The 16,584-nt window shown below is 40.1% G+C and overlaps 1 protein-coding gene across 4 annotated transcripts in view; it reads right to left on the bottom strand.

The window, feature by feature from the left end:
* Nucleotides 1-16,584, bottom strand: part of MAPKAPK5 (MAPK activated protein kinase 5) — a 32,042-nt gene that overhangs the window by 7,279 nt on the left and 8,179 nt on the right. For 2 of the 4 annotated variants that reach the window (XM_032800513.2, XM_032800514.2), the window contains exons 4-11: nt 15,651-15,748; nt 14,319-14,427; nt 11,085-11,174; nt 9,643-9,738; nt 9,010-9,090; nt 5,419-5,606; nt 2,628-2,748; nt 1,784-1,914 (exon numbers count right to left, since the gene is read on the bottom strand). In XM_032800513.2, coding sequence (XP_032656404.1) covers nt 1,784-1,914; nt 2,628-2,748; nt 5,419-5,606; nt 9,010-9,090; nt 9,643-9,738; nt 11,085-11,174; nt 14,319-14,427; nt 15,651-15,748 — 914 coding nt within the window. The remainder of the gene's footprint in view (nt 1-1,783; nt 1,915-2,627; nt 2,749-5,418; nt 5,607-9,009; nt 9,091-9,642; nt 9,739-11,084; nt 11,175-14,318; nt 14,428-15,650; nt 15,749-16,584) is intronic. The other 2 variants (XM_075060131.1, XM_032800515.2) reach the window with 1 other exon arrangement.

Raw genomic sequence — 16,584 nt, forward strand, 5'->3', positions numbered from 1 at the left:
GGAATGAATCGGCTTTTTCTGTGATGAACTGGGCTTGATGGCGCAGCCGCGTCCCACAGCCCAACCTGAGCCCGGGAGCTGTGGCTCGCGTCGCCTGCTGGACCCTGAAACAGCTGGGTGCACCCATTCTTTTTCCCACCAGGATCATGGACCCGCTCTCCCCTCCTGGCTTGAAGGGCAGAAACAGGAGTCCGGACCCTAGTCTCGCGCTGCCCCTCACCCCTCGAACAATAGAGCCAACCAGCAAACCTAGGAATCAAGAGTCCTCTCCCAGCTCTTGTCCCGCCGTGCGTCACACCAGTCCTTCTGAGCTCAGAGCACCAACTCCCACCTACGTCCCACCCAGTGGTCCTCCACCACCCTCTTTCCTCCAAGCCCTGCCTGACACTCTGCATCCCCCATAACTCCCAAGGTCCCTCCCCTGACCCCCTTGCACCCCCACACACACACACCCAGCCCATGCCGTGGCCTGACCTCTGCCCCCCCAAACCCATCGCCGGTGGGAGGGGCGGAGAAGAGCGGGCCGGGCCAGGCAGCATTTTTATCACAATACTCCAGCTGAGGCCTAATCAGCGAGAAGTAGAGCGGAAGAATGACTTCTTGTGTCTTGCTTAGACATCCCAGAAAGACATTTGCTTTTTTTTGCAACAGTGTTACACTGCTGATTCATATTTACTTGTGATCCACTATGACCGTCAGATCCCTTTCTGTAATACTCCTTCCTTGGCAGTCATTTCCCATTTTGTATGTGTGCAACTGATTGGTCCTTCCTAAGTGGAGTACTTTGCATTTGTCCTTAATGAATTTCATCCTATTTACTTCAGACCATTTCCCCAGTTTGTCCAGATAATTCTGAATTTTAATTCTATCTTCCAAAGCACTTGCAACCCCTCCCAGCTAGGTATTGTCTGCAAACTTTATAAGTGTACTCTCTATGCTATTATCTATATAATTGATGAAGATATTGAACAGAACTGGATCTGTAACTGATCCCTTCGGGCCCCACTTGATATGCCCTTTCATACATTTAAAACTAGAGATTTAAAAAAAAAATTTCAACTATTTTTCCAAACAAAATGCCATAATACAATGTAATAAAATATTCCAACTACCTGAATACAAACACTATTTGGGAAAAACCCAAGAAGAGTAGCTACTCCGCTTCTAACCACAGAAGAAAAAAAATTATACCCAATTTACTGTACTTTTTAAGAACTAGATACTCACACTCCATCTGCTCATTACTCAAATGGAAAGTTACTCTATCCAAAATACCATTACAAGTTATAGTTAGTCTGTTGCTTCCAATTTTTGAATTTTATGTGTATTACCTGCTCTGAAGTTCACACACCATTTGATTGTTAGCCTTAATTTGAACCTTTGTCATTTTAAGTGGTGTCAGATGTGTCAAAAGAATTTTTTTTTCTTGATAAGCTTAAATTTAAACTCTTTGGTAGGTAGATTGCGAAGTGCCTCTTAAGCCCTGTCCATAAATTCCTAATACAATCTACTTATATGTAAGATGAGGATAACATCACTATTTTCATACCTCACAGAGCTGTGAAGATACAGCATGCTATATATGTATCATTGGTACTAGGTTTGTCTCCAGCTGCTTCAGCACAGGAAGTAGGAACTAGCCAACCAACCAACTAGACATTTTAGGAATTTCAGTCAAACAAACCTTAACAGAGGTTTAAGTGTTAAACAACAATTGAAGTACCCTGGCTTCTGACATTTAGGAATTATTAGATTTTAAAACATTAATTTTTTAGAAAGTTACCCGAGCAATTTTCTCTTGCGTAGAATTGGATTGTTGACAGAGTGCAGGGGTTTGAGGCTAACTTTGAGGTCTTGGATTCTCATGTTAGCAAGCTGTTCTGCATGAGCCTGTTGTATCCCAGCAACCATTGCCTGGAACAGAAAAAGTTACACAGTGTTTTAATTAGTTCCTTTGTGTATAAAAGGCCAATATGAGCCAGTACAAAAACAGTTCATAAAAATCCTGCACACATTTCAGGGATGCACAATAAAATCATGCTTGTGCTACACAAGACCAGCTCAGTACTGAGCAATGACCAGTGCGGAATAATATCCTGACCTTGCAAGGGCCTGGACTCAGTCTAATGGGTCTTCTCCATGTCTAACTTCCATGATCTTAGAGACCTGAGTGTGCGACCACCTTTGTGCAAATAAGTATTCCACTTAGTCATTTAAAGGCGGGGATACAGACCACACAGCTGAACCCCTGACTGCCAACCAATGGACTCATAGCTGCAGAACCAAGGTAAACGAAGGAGAAAAAGGATGCAATACTGAAGTGAGCAAAGCACCTAGAGACAGAAGAGCCCTAATAGGTCACATTTACTATAACTGTCCATCTCCTCCTGAGTCTCACTAGGTCAGGGTTGCTCTTTACAGCTGATCTTCAAGCATTTTCTATCTAGCCCAATTTTAAATGAAACTTTTTGGTTTCAGGAACAAAGATTCTCCTTCTCTTTCTGAAGGTCATCATCCTCTGAGCTCTTAATCTGCAGGACATAGTTTTAAGACAAAATGCTTAACAAACATCAATGTGGGCCGTTTCCAGACTTGAGCTTTTTGAAATAATAAAACGTTATCTAAACCTTGTCCATCATCATTTGGGAAGAGGGCAAAATGTTATCGAGAGCTTCAGTGGAGTTTAGCCAGGGATGGTCCAGGACTCCTTCTATAGTCAGCCGTTCCTCGGGCTTTACCTTCAGCAGCCTGAGAGAGAAAACAAATTTGTCTTAACGATGCTCTGTTCTTTCTATGCAACAACCTACTGTTCTGCCTAGAATCATAGTGCTTTTAATTTTCCAGTTACCAACCCCAGAGATGAGAGTTCTTCTTTGAATTGAATGCCAACAAAACCTCCCACAAACGATCTGCTCCTCATCAGTCATTTTATTCCAATGACCCTTTCTGGAGATCTATTTAAGCACTGCAGAGTTACCGTGCGTATCTTCAGTGACACAAAGTGAGAAAGGGATCCTGTAATGAATGCACTCAGCTAACTTGTATCTTCAGATCCTGTGATAGGAAAAGTTCTCCTCCTTTAAGAAATACCCAATGCAAAAAAGGACCAATATTCTCTGGAAATGCGCTTCTACAGATTTGCCAGCTAGTGGGACTTACTTAATCAAGGATTTTGTGCATGCAGAGTAAGGCAGAATTTCAAAGCTAGGTATTTGTTTACTGAACAGACTCTGTTCCTATAATGCAACTTCTTTGCACTGTTTCCTCAGCAAAAGGATGGACAAGTGGACACCTCTACAGTTGAGACAACTTCTATCTCTGGTGAATGCGCAGCACTTAATATAAAGAACTCTCCAGTGACCTACTGATTTAGGCAACTATTTAACGTCTGTGCTTACAACAGATGGATGGCCTCCTTTCCCTTCTGCCCCTGACACTGATTGAACAGCCTCCAGAATATTCAGCTCTCCCATGTTAACAGTATAAATTAGCTGTTTCCACTTAAGTTTCTATACTGCCAGATATCTGCTTATTCTTTGCTTTTTACTTATACCAACACTCAAAGCACAATTTTACTATAACGTAACAACTGTAGAGTCCCAGATAGGATTGTAAATAAGAGTTGCATTATGAGATTCTGTGAAACCTTATGGATTGTTATGGAGAGAAAGATAAATCACTAGACACTGACTAGAAAGAGCAGCCTGGAAAAGATTCCGCAGGTAAATTAAAGCTCCCACTATTAAGCACCACTGTTTAATATCAAATAAGTTGTCAGTATTATGGCTCATATATTATTGGTATTGCTGATGGTCAAAGATAAAGGTCAAGTTGGAAATAGACAAAACAATACGGTCAAATTAAGCCATAATTAACTTTCTTGCACAACTATACCGTAAACTGATTATCTGATTGTATAGCAGAATTGTTCAATATAGAAAGAAAAAGTAGGTGACTTTTACAGAAGTGTCAGCAGTGCCCCAGGCTAGTCCATAGATTTAGGTACAAGGCACAGGTGGCAAACAGGCCTCCATTTCAGTTTTGATTCAAGAACCCAAGCCATATGGATTTTTTCTTTTAGATTTAAAAGGGATAATTTATATTCTTATTCTTAAGTAAAGATCAAGGCCACATATCAACTAAACATGCTCCAAAGCAAGCAGCCACTTGAAGGCAGAATGTGAACTCCAGAGCCAAGGCTCATGTGAATAACAATCTATTTTTTTTTTAAATGCAAAATAAACAGAAAATAGCACACATACAGGCTAAGAACCTCTCTGAAACAAGAGGATCCCCTATACAGACTTAAATACCTTACTGCACATCAAGCCATAGACACAGGTTCTGACACATTTGCTGGAGAAGGACAAAGAGGAAAAGTAGTTTTGATAGTTTATTCAAGAGAATGAAAGAAAACTGACTTTATTCAAATTAGTGACAATCTGTGGAATCCAATATCGTGGCCATTTTGAAATACAGTGGAACCTTCTTAGAGTGAAGCTGCTGTATGAAAAAAGCTGATTTCATTCTAAGTGAAGGTTTCAGTGAAACCATAACTGCAGTTTGTATGTCAAAGCCCTTCTCGACTTTCTCTATACCACCAACAACAGGTTCCTCTAATATTTACAAAAGTATGCCATTGGTTTAGTTCCTGGAGTTTTTACAGTGCCTTATAGGGGACAGTGTCAGGTTAAAATAATTAAATGGATTTGATTTTCACTATTTATGTTGCTTTTAACTTTTTTTCATTTCTCTGACTGAACAGTGAAAATACAACTAGTCAATTTCAGTTTTAAAAATGGGGTTGGCTTCTGATCAGTTCCATTTTCTGGTTATCATGCAATAGCAGAGGGCTGCAATGTTTGAGCTGCAAACACTTCAGGGAATATTGATTTGCTTTTAAAAAAATGTACAGAAATACTTATTTTGGGGTCTTAGGATTTAACAGATTTTAATGCTCAAATTTTAGGCCAAAGATGACCTGACAGTGTCCCTTTGATAAAATACATACCAGAAAAACTTTTGCACTGTGCTCAAAAACCTTTTCTGATTAGCTGCTTGTTTTAGACTGGGTACACGTGCACTACGCACTAAACACCTGTACTTTTCCAGAAGTGCTGCATAAGGATATAACCGTACCACTCCCGTCAAAGGCTAAATCTCCATGCAACTCTAAATATTTTAGTGGTAGGAGCTGATAAAATTTGAAGACAGTGGTTTGGAAAAAGAGAAACAAGGGAAAACATTTACCAACCTTTGTTCATGCTGAATATGAAATACAATGTTCCAGCTTTATACACAGCAGACAATTTTTTTTCTTTTGAAAATGGAGCCTTTAGTGACAAAATATTTAGTGATTTTCCAATGTCTTGATATAAATAATAAAGAGTAATATAACATTTTCCCCAACTGACTCACTTTCTCACAATGTCTTTTGCCATTTCTGAGATCTGGCTCCATTCTTCCTCTGGAAATTCAAAACTTCCTGTCATGATCTTTTTCCGCATGTCCTTTGGAATTGTCCGACTGTGGTGTTTGGAGTAAAAAGGAGGGTATCCGCACAGCATCACATAAATAATGACACCCAGGGACCATAAGTCACAGCTCTGAAAGCAAGGAAATTATCACTTTTGGGGCACAACTTACGGCAAAGCACTGTGTAGCCATGTTAAAAGATCTACACGACTTCTTATGAAATGCTGAAATACCTTTTGGTCTCTCTCTAGTGGTCTAGTCTGAATTAGTTTATTGGAGAGGGAAAAACAAAATCAATGAAAAGTGTCCAAACTCTGTAAGAATTTAGATTTCAAAAGTTTTTTTCTCCTCCCATTAGCTGCTTAATACTTTACCTTTTTCTTAAACAGAAAGATTAAAATTTAAGTATTTTTGCCAGCTAAATTGGTTGTGTTTTTTTAAAAATGTTTATTTTTTTAAAATGAGTAATTTCCCAGTGTACTTAGTAATGTTCTGATAGTCACATGTTAAGATTCAAGTATCCTTGTATATAGATCAGTCAAAAACAAACTACAACACTTCACAAGTTTGCCCAGTATACCTGCATGTGCCCCTGACATACTGAAGGCCTTCCGACACCCAGATCCTCAGGGTAATAATTGGAGATATACCAATCTCCTAGAACTGGAAGGGACCTCGAAAGGTCATTGAGTTCAGCCCCCTGCCTTCACTAGCAAGACCAATTTTTGCCCCAGACCCCTAAGTGGCCCCCTCAAAGATTGAGCTCACGACCCTGGGTTTAGCAGGCCAGTGCTCAAACCACTGAGCTATCCCTCCCACCAAATGCCTTTGGATTTCAAAAGTAGATACCCAATGTGTTTTACTTCTACAAAAAGTCAGTTTGATTTTTTTTTTTTTTGAAACAAACTCCATGTGGTGCACCAGATACCTCACGGCCAAAATTTCCCAGGCTTCAGTGATCAATGCACAACAACTTAATCTTTTTAAGCATTCCACACTTAGAGTCTACATTTTAATAGCCAATTCTGTACATCAAAACCCCCCAATATTTACACACACACACAGCCACACACACACACACACACACTTCTTTGATTCAGTACACAAAAATTAAAAAAAGAACACTCAAAGGCTCAAGGGAAGGCTCCAATTTAACTCTGTAGCAAAATGACATAAGCAGCATTTATTACTCATGAAGGTGGATCATTAAACATTTGCAATCAGAGTGGCCAAGAATTACTATGTAAAGACAGTTAACGTGGGAGTTTATCACAGTCTATTTCAGAGAGCTGGGCATATGCTAGGTGCTGTTTTTACAGTGAGTCATATTTGGCAGGAGGATACTGGTAAGAACATTATATACACCACTCCTAGCTAGTTAATGAAGCCATGACTGAAAGCTGTTCAAGAATGAGCTGGAACAGTTCATTAAGTGATCTCTGTCACATGCAAACAAGGCTGCTTATCAAGTATAATTCCACAGGACAAGACGACAACTAAACAGGGTGAAAAGGGATAACACATTGGCAACAAACTGGTTAACCTTGTCAATAGAGGTACGCACTGTGGAGTTCATTTCTATTCTTCTGATTCTTTTCTTTATGCTAAAATATGATTCATACTTTGATAACATACAGATTTAATCCACTGAAGGAACAAAACTGCCTTCAAGCTCTGTATCAACGTGACAGTGAAAAAATATTTTCTTTTTAGGACTCGCAAGAGTTGCATTTGACACTTCTGTACTAAAAGGGAGAGAAATTACTTATCTGCTATTGCATAATCTACTCACTGCAGTCCACAAAAGTGCATCCCATGTCCTCCGATTGTGACTTTTAAAAGCTTATCAAAAAGCACTTGGATTACTTTCCCAATCTCTGAGGCTCAATGGCAAATGGATGAGAGAGGGTGAGACAGTGCCAGGGTATGTGAATCACTATACTGGAAGAAACTCCTGTCGGAGACCTGCTCTGTCTGTTCCATTATTTATGTAAGTGTCTGGAAAGTACTGGTTTCTTCCCGCTCAGCTCTATCCAAGCTACTTTTCAGGGATTCCTCCTGAAAAGGAAGAAGCAAGTAAGACATATGGGGTAATGCAGTAGAGTTCACCTCTGTGTACTGCCATTTGGATTTCTGATATAGTCTACTCAAATGTACCTCCGTACACCAAAGAGTCAGTGTATGCTGAGCTGAAGAATTACCCTTGAGAGTGATGTCAGTGCAAAGATTTCCCCTTGCAACCAGAGAACTCTAGGCTTTCTTCAATCAAAGCTGAAAACATCACAGGAAAACCCTAAGTGGCCAAAATACCACTAACTATGGAGGGAAAGATGCTGATAAGCAGAATCAGTTTTTAGGAGAAGCCAGAAAGGAATGCGACCTTCCTGGTTGGCCTTGAGAGTGCTCATAAAAGAAATCTCAGGACAAATTCTATCACAACGTTTGTCAAAACAATCCCAGCATCAGCTGCGATACCTATGACTTTACTGGTACAGATATTAAAGTAGTTTCTCATTGTATGATAAAACTATTTCTCATCTTAAAAAAAGACAACAGTATGAATAAAAGAGAGCTCAAGTTAGCAGGCTCTACTATCAGGAGCCCCTAATATCAACAGAAGAGAGGATTCTTTTGGAAGAGCCTTTGACAGTGGTGAAATAATTTCTTCCCAGGCAGGTATATCCCAATGGAATCATTTTTCCTTGCAGTTTTTAATACCTTTACTGTTACTAACACTGTGCTATTGCTAACAGCGCTGGCATATTTCTCGTTTGATCGTGCTATTATGAAGGAGTTCATACTTCAGACTAACAGATCACTTCCACCAGAAAGAAGAACTCAAAGCCAGAAGCACAGTTAAGCATGTCATGGATCTCTAGACCTGGGACAGCTAATCTGTGCAGCCCAATTAACAAGCAGAAACTAATTATAGTACCTCTGAAATCGATTAACCCTAAAATAATAACTGATTATTGAAAAAAGCAACTACGAACAGCAGGAACATATGTATTTTGAACTATTAAGCTAAGTTGCAATTAAATGCATTTTTGTGGCAATATTTTATCTTCCTCCATATCACCTGCACACAATTCTCCAAGCCCACTTAATGAAACCAGACCAACCATATACCCAGGAAAGAGTACTGACAGTAGTGCCAATCCACCACCTGCTCGTTTTTTAAATTTTAATTTTACAACACTTGCTACGTTGTAAAGTAGCCAAATCAAAAACTCTCTCCCTGAGGTTACTTCATTCCGGCTAAAGAAAGGGTAATTTGGGAAAGTGACATTTCCCTAAGGTTCGTTATAGTTCCTACTTTTCACTGGGAAACGCTGTGTGGTATAATCTGGTTAGTTTTATGTATTAGAAAGCCTAGAGTCTGAACCTTTTCACTGTTCCTGGTCACAAATGCCCCACTTCATGGTAGTGTGATTTTACAGCTATTACAGTTACTTCTGTGGTTGCATCTACCTGCAGAAAGAAAAAGTACTTTCCTTAAAAGATGTCAACACCCAGATTCTTTGAAAAGTTTACCTTGTTGTAAGTGTAGGGTGTTGGTGAGGTAGGGATAATACCAGATTTCTCTTTCTGATGTCGTCTTTGTGCCTCCAGTACCTGTTGCAGGGAGACAAAAACAAGAATCCACATTAGAAATTACAGTACAAATCTAAATCACATGCCTATAGTTAAAGCTGCCTGACACTTTCCATTGTATGACCCTATCTTCAGCTGCTTAAAACTTTGCCAAACAAACAGTTCAGGCTGAAATTTTCCCTGCCACGTATCTGCCTGAGCCTGAATTTTTTGGGAAAGTTTCAGTTAAAATAGTTTGGCCAATTCTGAGGATGAGGTTAGCAAAACAATGAAGTTAGAGAATGAAGGTTAGACATTTAGCTAATGTTACAAAAAAAATCCTTCCAACTCTTTGTTGGCAAGCTCCAGTACCTCCACCCTCATCTCACAGTCCCCTGTGGTAACCAGTAGATTGCAGTGGTGTAAAGCAGTAAACGGTCTGTTTTGAAAGGCTATCCACACTATCCATTTATTCATGACTCCCACCCAAGAGTCCCTTAGTAGTCTCTAGAAAGGGGTATTAGACTGGCATGTGTACAGAGGCGTGGCCAATAAATACTGCATGCATTATCTGAAAGGACAATCATTCATTACCTGAGGTGCTACATAGTATGGAGTGAACTGGGGTGTCATCAAGTCACCTTGGTCTATCTTGGCAAATCCAAAGTCGCACAACTTAACCGGAGCGTCCTGAAACAAGAAGCAGGAGGGATTTTATTATGGAATCTTGTTGTATTTGAATTTCTTTTCATTTACAGTATAGCGTTCTTCCTTCCCTCTTGCATTCGACTCTCATCTCATTCCTGCTGTGGCTTACTCCTCTTTTTCAGCTATTTCCTTCCCACTGCCACAAGGCTGTTATTCCGGTGTCATAAACTGATTTACTTTAGCCATGAATACCCTTTGTGCTCCAGGCTGCTCTCAGAAACTCAAAGTATATCCCACCCCCTTGTCTGCAAGGTCCTACCCGCAAACTGTGGTGGTTCCTTTGTATATGCAGAGTGGGTGGAGTGTAGGGAGGGATGTGACGGGCCATCAACAGTGGTTCCACACTATATGGATCCTCTAGTTCAGGGCTGGCCAAACTTACTGACCCTCTGAGCCACATACAATAATCTTCATAATCTTGAGAGCCGGGAACGCCTGCTGGGACTTGGGGATTCAGCCCTGTGGGGCTCACCAGTCTGGGCTCGAGGATTCAGCCTTGTGGGGCTCACCGGTCTGGGGTCAGGGCTCCTGCCTGGTAAGGTTCACCTGTCGGGGCTCGGGGCTCCTGCCCGGTGGGGCTCACCTGTCAGGGCTCCTGCCTGGTGGGGCTCACCTGTCGGGGCTCGGGGCTTCGCCCTGCAGCAGGATGGTGGGACTTGAGGCTTCTGCCCCATGGTAGGTGTCTGACAAGGCTCAGGGCCCCAGCAGGCATGCCCCACGGGCCAGAAGCCTCAAGCTCCCCTCCCCACCAATCTGTGAGGGGGAGAAGGGGGTTTGGGGGTGAGGGCCTCCGGGAGCCACACTTTAACTGTAAAAGAGCCGCAGGTGACTCGTGAGCCACAGTTTGGCCACCCCTGCTCTAGTCAAAACACCCGTGCTGTGTATGTTTGCGAGTATGTGTTGGGGATGGGAGGGTTGAGATGCAGTGACTAAGGTAATAAAAACAGAGTAGGAAGGATTCTGTCCCATCTAAACCCTTGAAAAGATCCCTTATGTAAAGTCCATTTATCATGTTTTCGTGCTAGGCACAGGATTTGGCCCTAAGTAAGATTTCATTGGTGCGGACAGGTTCTGTTCTGAGGAAATCACAATCTGATTTCACTGGGGGCACTGAGAAGGAGCACATGACTGACTCCTTTGGACTCCTATCACCAAAAGATTGAGCTGATCTCACTGCACAGTGACCTCTCTTTGTAAAGCATGGTGAGAACTACTGATGAAACGCACTATATAGGAACTAGTATCATTATTTTCCACTTTTCTGAGCATCATCTTTGATCATGTTATAAAATTCACCAAGAAAGAAGAAAATTAAGTCCCCATCTTACCAAAGAGTTATCCTTGAAGAGGAGATTCTCAGGCTTGAGGTCTCTGTGTGCAATGTTTAATGTGTGACAGTGCTGCAAAGCCAAAGCTATCTGAAAAAGGGCACAAGAAATCAACTACGGTTATAGAACTTCTCCCTTTGCCTTGACAGTATTTTTGCACTTTTGCAGAGACACTGTAACATCGTTTAGGCCCCAAATGTTTTTAGAGAGAAGTTAAATATTTAACAAAAGCCAATTTCAGATTCAGACATTCCTGTGCAGCGCTGGAAACCCAAACAGCACACTGCACTAATGCATGGAAATCAGGAAGTGGAACTGCCTAGAGGTAGACACACTGACCAGTCTATTCAATTTACATTTCATTAAATTTAGACAAAAGGAAAACAAACAGCATAAATTCTGATTTTCTTTTCATTACGTTAATAAGCCAGAGCAGTACAGTATTATTAGCCCAGGTATGTAATGCATTTTCAGTACTGAGGTTTTACCATGACAGTGTCCCTTTCTTTTCTGTACTTGGTCAGCAGCGTCACTAACATGTTTGCAGGTACTCAAGCGATTCCATTCTGCTTAACTTTCAACAGTGAAGTTCTTATTTCAGGACTTCAGCTATGAAGGTTGATTTCAGCCAACATTTTCTTTCTTTCATTACTTAAGAGCTAACATTCAGGTAACTTTATTCTTTAACACATTAATGGACTGTCTACATTTCACCTGTTCTATGTGACACAGAAAACTACTACTGTCCTTCCAAGGGGGATGATAGTTTTACACTGCTGCAATTGTTTAGAAACTTGTTACCTAGTCTTAAGATTCCACAGATTGTACATGTGAAGGTGTAATTCATTTAAACAATGAAAAGAAATAAAATGTTTACATAACATCATTGAAACAAAACAAAATTAAGGTTCAGTCAAGCAGTCCGTATTTGGGGAGAATTCATTGATTTCAGTGGGACTTAAGCCCAAGCAGGGTCTCAGGATAGGGTGATGAATGCTTAAAAAAAATAGTACAATGAGAGCTTTAATGCTAACTTAACCCAGAAGCAAATACAAAAGCTTAAATGTGTGTTCTCAGGTAAGCTGCGTGTCAAGGCTTCATTAACTGGGCACACAGGGTTAAAATTCTCTAACTGCAGATATTTTTCAGGAAACACCAGACACAAGAATAACATTTTAAAGTAGTTTCTAAAACCTCAGTCTTGCAAACACTAATGCAGCACTCCTAAGTAACTTTATGCATGTGTGTGATCTCATTGAAATCAGTGGATTTCATACATGCATGGTTGTAGAACTGGGACCTGAATGAGCTGAATTCTGTCCATGTGTTTAAAAAAAAAAGAAAAAAAAGGAGTTAAATAAACAAAGATACTTTTGATGAGTTCATCCTGGAGACTCTCTTGTCCAGAAAATCTCCTGTCTTTTAAAACCAAACTTCATAAAACACTAGTAAATTTACTGTGGAGAACAATCCTGTACTTCTCATCTAATTTCTATGCTGGTCCATTGCACAGAATGGAAAGCCAGAAAGGTCATTACAATTAATGAGAAACTTCATGAGAAACAATTTACAAAACGTAAGACAGTGGTTTTCAACCCATGGTGTGTGGATCCCTGGGAGTCTGCAGCCTATGTCTAAGATTTCCAAAGGGGTCCAACACCTCCATTTGAAATGTTTTAGGGGTCCATAAATGAAAAAAAGTTGAAAGCCACTGACATAAGGTATTTTATAGAAAATTAAATTGGAAAGAACAGGATTTGCTCCATCCCCTCCAAATCTCCCCTTTGCCTCCCCCTCAAAAAATAGCAGCGAGCATAGTCTGCCTAATACACTGGAAGCACAATCATGACATCAAGATATCACTATGCAACCATATCAACAGTTTAAAGAGCCAACACACTATGGAAACCTTAAAAAGAATTCTATTTAGAAACAATGATGTTGTATCCCTGTCTGCTCTCTCTTTTTAAATCCACTATGGTCATTTTCAGGGGACCAGGATATTTGTAGCTTAGAGTTTTCATTGAATCTTGCTCTGTTTATCTTCCATCTCAATTCATGCATCTTCATTTTGGGATGTCATAATCCTCTCTGCAAGAACTAGGTGAGGAGGACTGTGTTCCCTGTATCCACACGCAGAGGGGCCCTTCAGCACGTGGAAGGGCTCAAACACTTTTCCAGCAATACTCTCTTTCTGTGGCTCCTGGTAGAGGTCTTTTCTGTCCAACAGTGGTTCTCTGGAGGAACCACAGCCTAAGGCTATATTATTTTTTCTGCAGCCCTCTCGTGAATCTGGGCTTTTCTGGATGGCCCCCACAGCTCACCCAGAAGGAACAATTCTCCTTTCCCCTCCCATCCCCAAGGAATGATGTGGGGAATTCCCCAAGGGGATCCTTGCAGAAATGCCATCCCACTGAGCCCCTTCTTCAAGCTTGACCACATCTGGCCCCTCTGATGGGAGATGAGCAGATGAACTGATAAGCAACAAAGCATTTGATGGATGCAAAAGTCCTTAGTAATACAAGCTGGGGAGATACCAAGATACCACAGTGCTGAGTGCATTATCGTTGGCTAGAGAGAGGAAAGAAACACAGACGACACGTGCTATACATACTGGTAGACTTATCTTGGAATTCAATGGATTTTTAGGTCTTCCATGAGACATTTAGCAGATCCTTAACACTTGGACAGAACACTGGTATTTTCTAGACTTCGAGAAAAATGAATGCTTAGGGCATATATACACGGTATGGTATATTTGCTGTCTCCCATGGGCCAAGAGAAACACTACTAATTAGTAATTATAGCTGATATTTAGCAGTGGTTCCCAACCAGTAGTCCTGTGACCATCTGTTCCCCATGAAGACCCTTCTTGGTGGTCTCCTGAATGTAATACTTTGAGAACTGCAATGCCAGGGAAAGGGCAAGGAGACTATCCAGGAAGGGATCTCTCTCTTGTTAAGTGCTCAGCAGAATGAAAAAGTTGGAGAACCACTAATAAGAAGGACTTCAAAAGGTATAAAGGTCTCAACCCAGGAAGACTAGCAAAAAAATTACAATTCTTCAGTTCTATCAAAACTTTGGTATTGTCAGATTATAACAAAGCAGGCAATGATCATTGGATCAGAACTGAGGGTTATTTTAGCTTCCTTTTTCCTTCCCCGCCCCCATGAAATTGTAACTATTTTAACCATTATTTTTCATGGTTTTGCTTATACATGGGAGTTAACTTGCCTGCTTTGTTACTTGGCTTGCTTGCTTCTCAGTAAAGTGCCGGTGCTGGCTGATTCTGTGAAATAGCTCTCCCCCTTCCATCATCTCCATTACAATTAGAAGCCGAGCCCTGTTTAAAAGCATTTCATTTGATTACATTAAAAAAAAATGGTCAAAATATAACAAAATTGCTAATCTAGTAATGCACATTTCACAGCTGGTGATGCAGGCCAAAAGAGAGAGTGTAATCGTCTCATACTGTTGTTCTGTCTACATTAGTTTAATAATTTTGGCTTTTACAGTGTCAAATACAGTATCTTCTGGTCTCTTGCATAGTCTGACTCACTGAATAGTGCAATGTACCATCACATGGGAGACTACAGTTTGGACTTCACATTAGGCTCTCGTGCTTTCCAACCGAAGCGAATGCATTTAGGGATTATTTATGTAGAGCAGTAGGTATTCACAGCAATTTACAAATGTGAAGCTGACAGCCATCTTTAAAGTTTTAGAGGCAGGATACCATATTGTGCCTCCCCATTTTAATTAAAGTTTTACCGTCAACCCCCCTGAGAACAAAAAGACAGAGGATGTCACTCCTTTATTTTATATTAAAACAAAACTCTATCTACTCTTAACACCCAATTAGAAGCTAATATCAGTATTTTTCCCTATGTCATATCAATAGTTGACAATAGCCCAGGTTCATGTTTTTTCTGCATCTATTTTAAGCTTGGCAACATTTTGACTGTTTGCAAGGCCAGAAATGTTATTTTTCAAATGCAATTCAATATACAGATTTATTATTATTATTATTATTAACACTAGCATTTCTGAACCTGCTGCTGGCCAGAAGTCACCAACCTCTTGCAAGGGATCTCATTTGTGAGCCTGCATGTAAAGGGAAAGTATCAGTGTCAGAGGGATAAAAACAACTCCTACCCTGTTTTAATACAGGCTTGAAAATGGAAAGCTCCTCAAAGAATGATGACTCTGAAGCTCTTACATGCCAAACTAGTATTAAAACAGGACAGAAGTCTGTTTACTCTCAGACAATGTATGTGTCCAAAATTATGATAGTTTTCAACAAGATGATAGCTGGAAATATGCAGCAAAGAAATCAAACTTTAATCAAAAAATGAAGTTCAATGTATACAGTATCTGTCTATAAAGCCAGGACACTGTGGTGAGAAAAATGGGTGCAGCTTACTGTGAAGTGTAGTATCTTGCCTGGAAACCCCAGCTGGAGGCTCCTTTCAGGTTCATTAATTATTATTAAAAAAAGTCTCCACTATACCTGGGCCTAAATATGGAAAGCAAGCTGTGGGAATCAATCACCCTATGTAATCTTACCTTGGACTGGATTCATGAGGGAACTGCACACTGTTAGCATAAACTTCAATAATTTGAACAATATTTGGATGTGTTGCACACATCATGTGCAGACGTACCTTAAAGAGAAGGTAAGAAATGTTACTGTACACAATGGTATGCATCAAACAGCTCCATTCCTCCCCATATCCCCAAGATTACAGAAGCCAATAAATCAAAATGATTTCATTGCTTCAATGTAAATTACACACAGGCTAAAAATTACATAGCCCACTCACTTATTTCAAAACATGCCTAAAAGAATTTATATAATCAACCAAGGAGACATTACACTCAAACAAGACAAAAAGACAATATTATCAATTTATTTACCTGTCAAGAATTGTTACAGCTTATGACATCAACGCTAACAAACCACTCGAAGTTCAATGTTTAGAAGATTTTTTTTAAAGAAATGATCTTATTGTAACAATAAGGATATGGCTTATAGTGACAAAAATCTGGAATTTCACCAATAAAAGTTGAAACTCTATACCCTGCCTCCTTTTATGACCAGATGGAATAGTAATCATGATACATAAAGTCACCTTCTATTCAGATATTCTGCCATACTGGAAGCTGACAAGTTTCAACCAGTTTTAAACCTCTTAGTTTGGAGGATCAAGTCAGGTCCTTGATGTTATTTTCATATAGCTTTTCCAGGCAATTTAATGAGAATTTGCTTTGCAGCAGAAAATGGAATTTGCATAAATCTTAGGCACAATTTCTTTCTCTCTTTTTTTTCTTTTTAGAGTGGGAAGAGTTAACATTTTAAACTATTGCTTGTAATTTTATATAGATTGATACACTTTTTTAAACGTGAGGAGAAGGGAGAAGGAAACCGATGCTAGATGTGTAAAGGATGTGTGAGATATATATTTCTTTAGTTTAAGAATAAATGACATTTTAATGTACA

This window comes from Chelonoidis abingdonii, chromosome 22 (genome assembly GCF_003597395.2).
Source record: "Chelonoidis abingdonii isolate Lonesome George chromosome 22, CheloAbing_2.0, whole genome shotgun sequence".
Classification (NCBI taxonomy): Eukaryota; Metazoa; Chordata; order Testudines; family Testudinidae; genus Chelonoidis; species Chelonoidis abingdonii.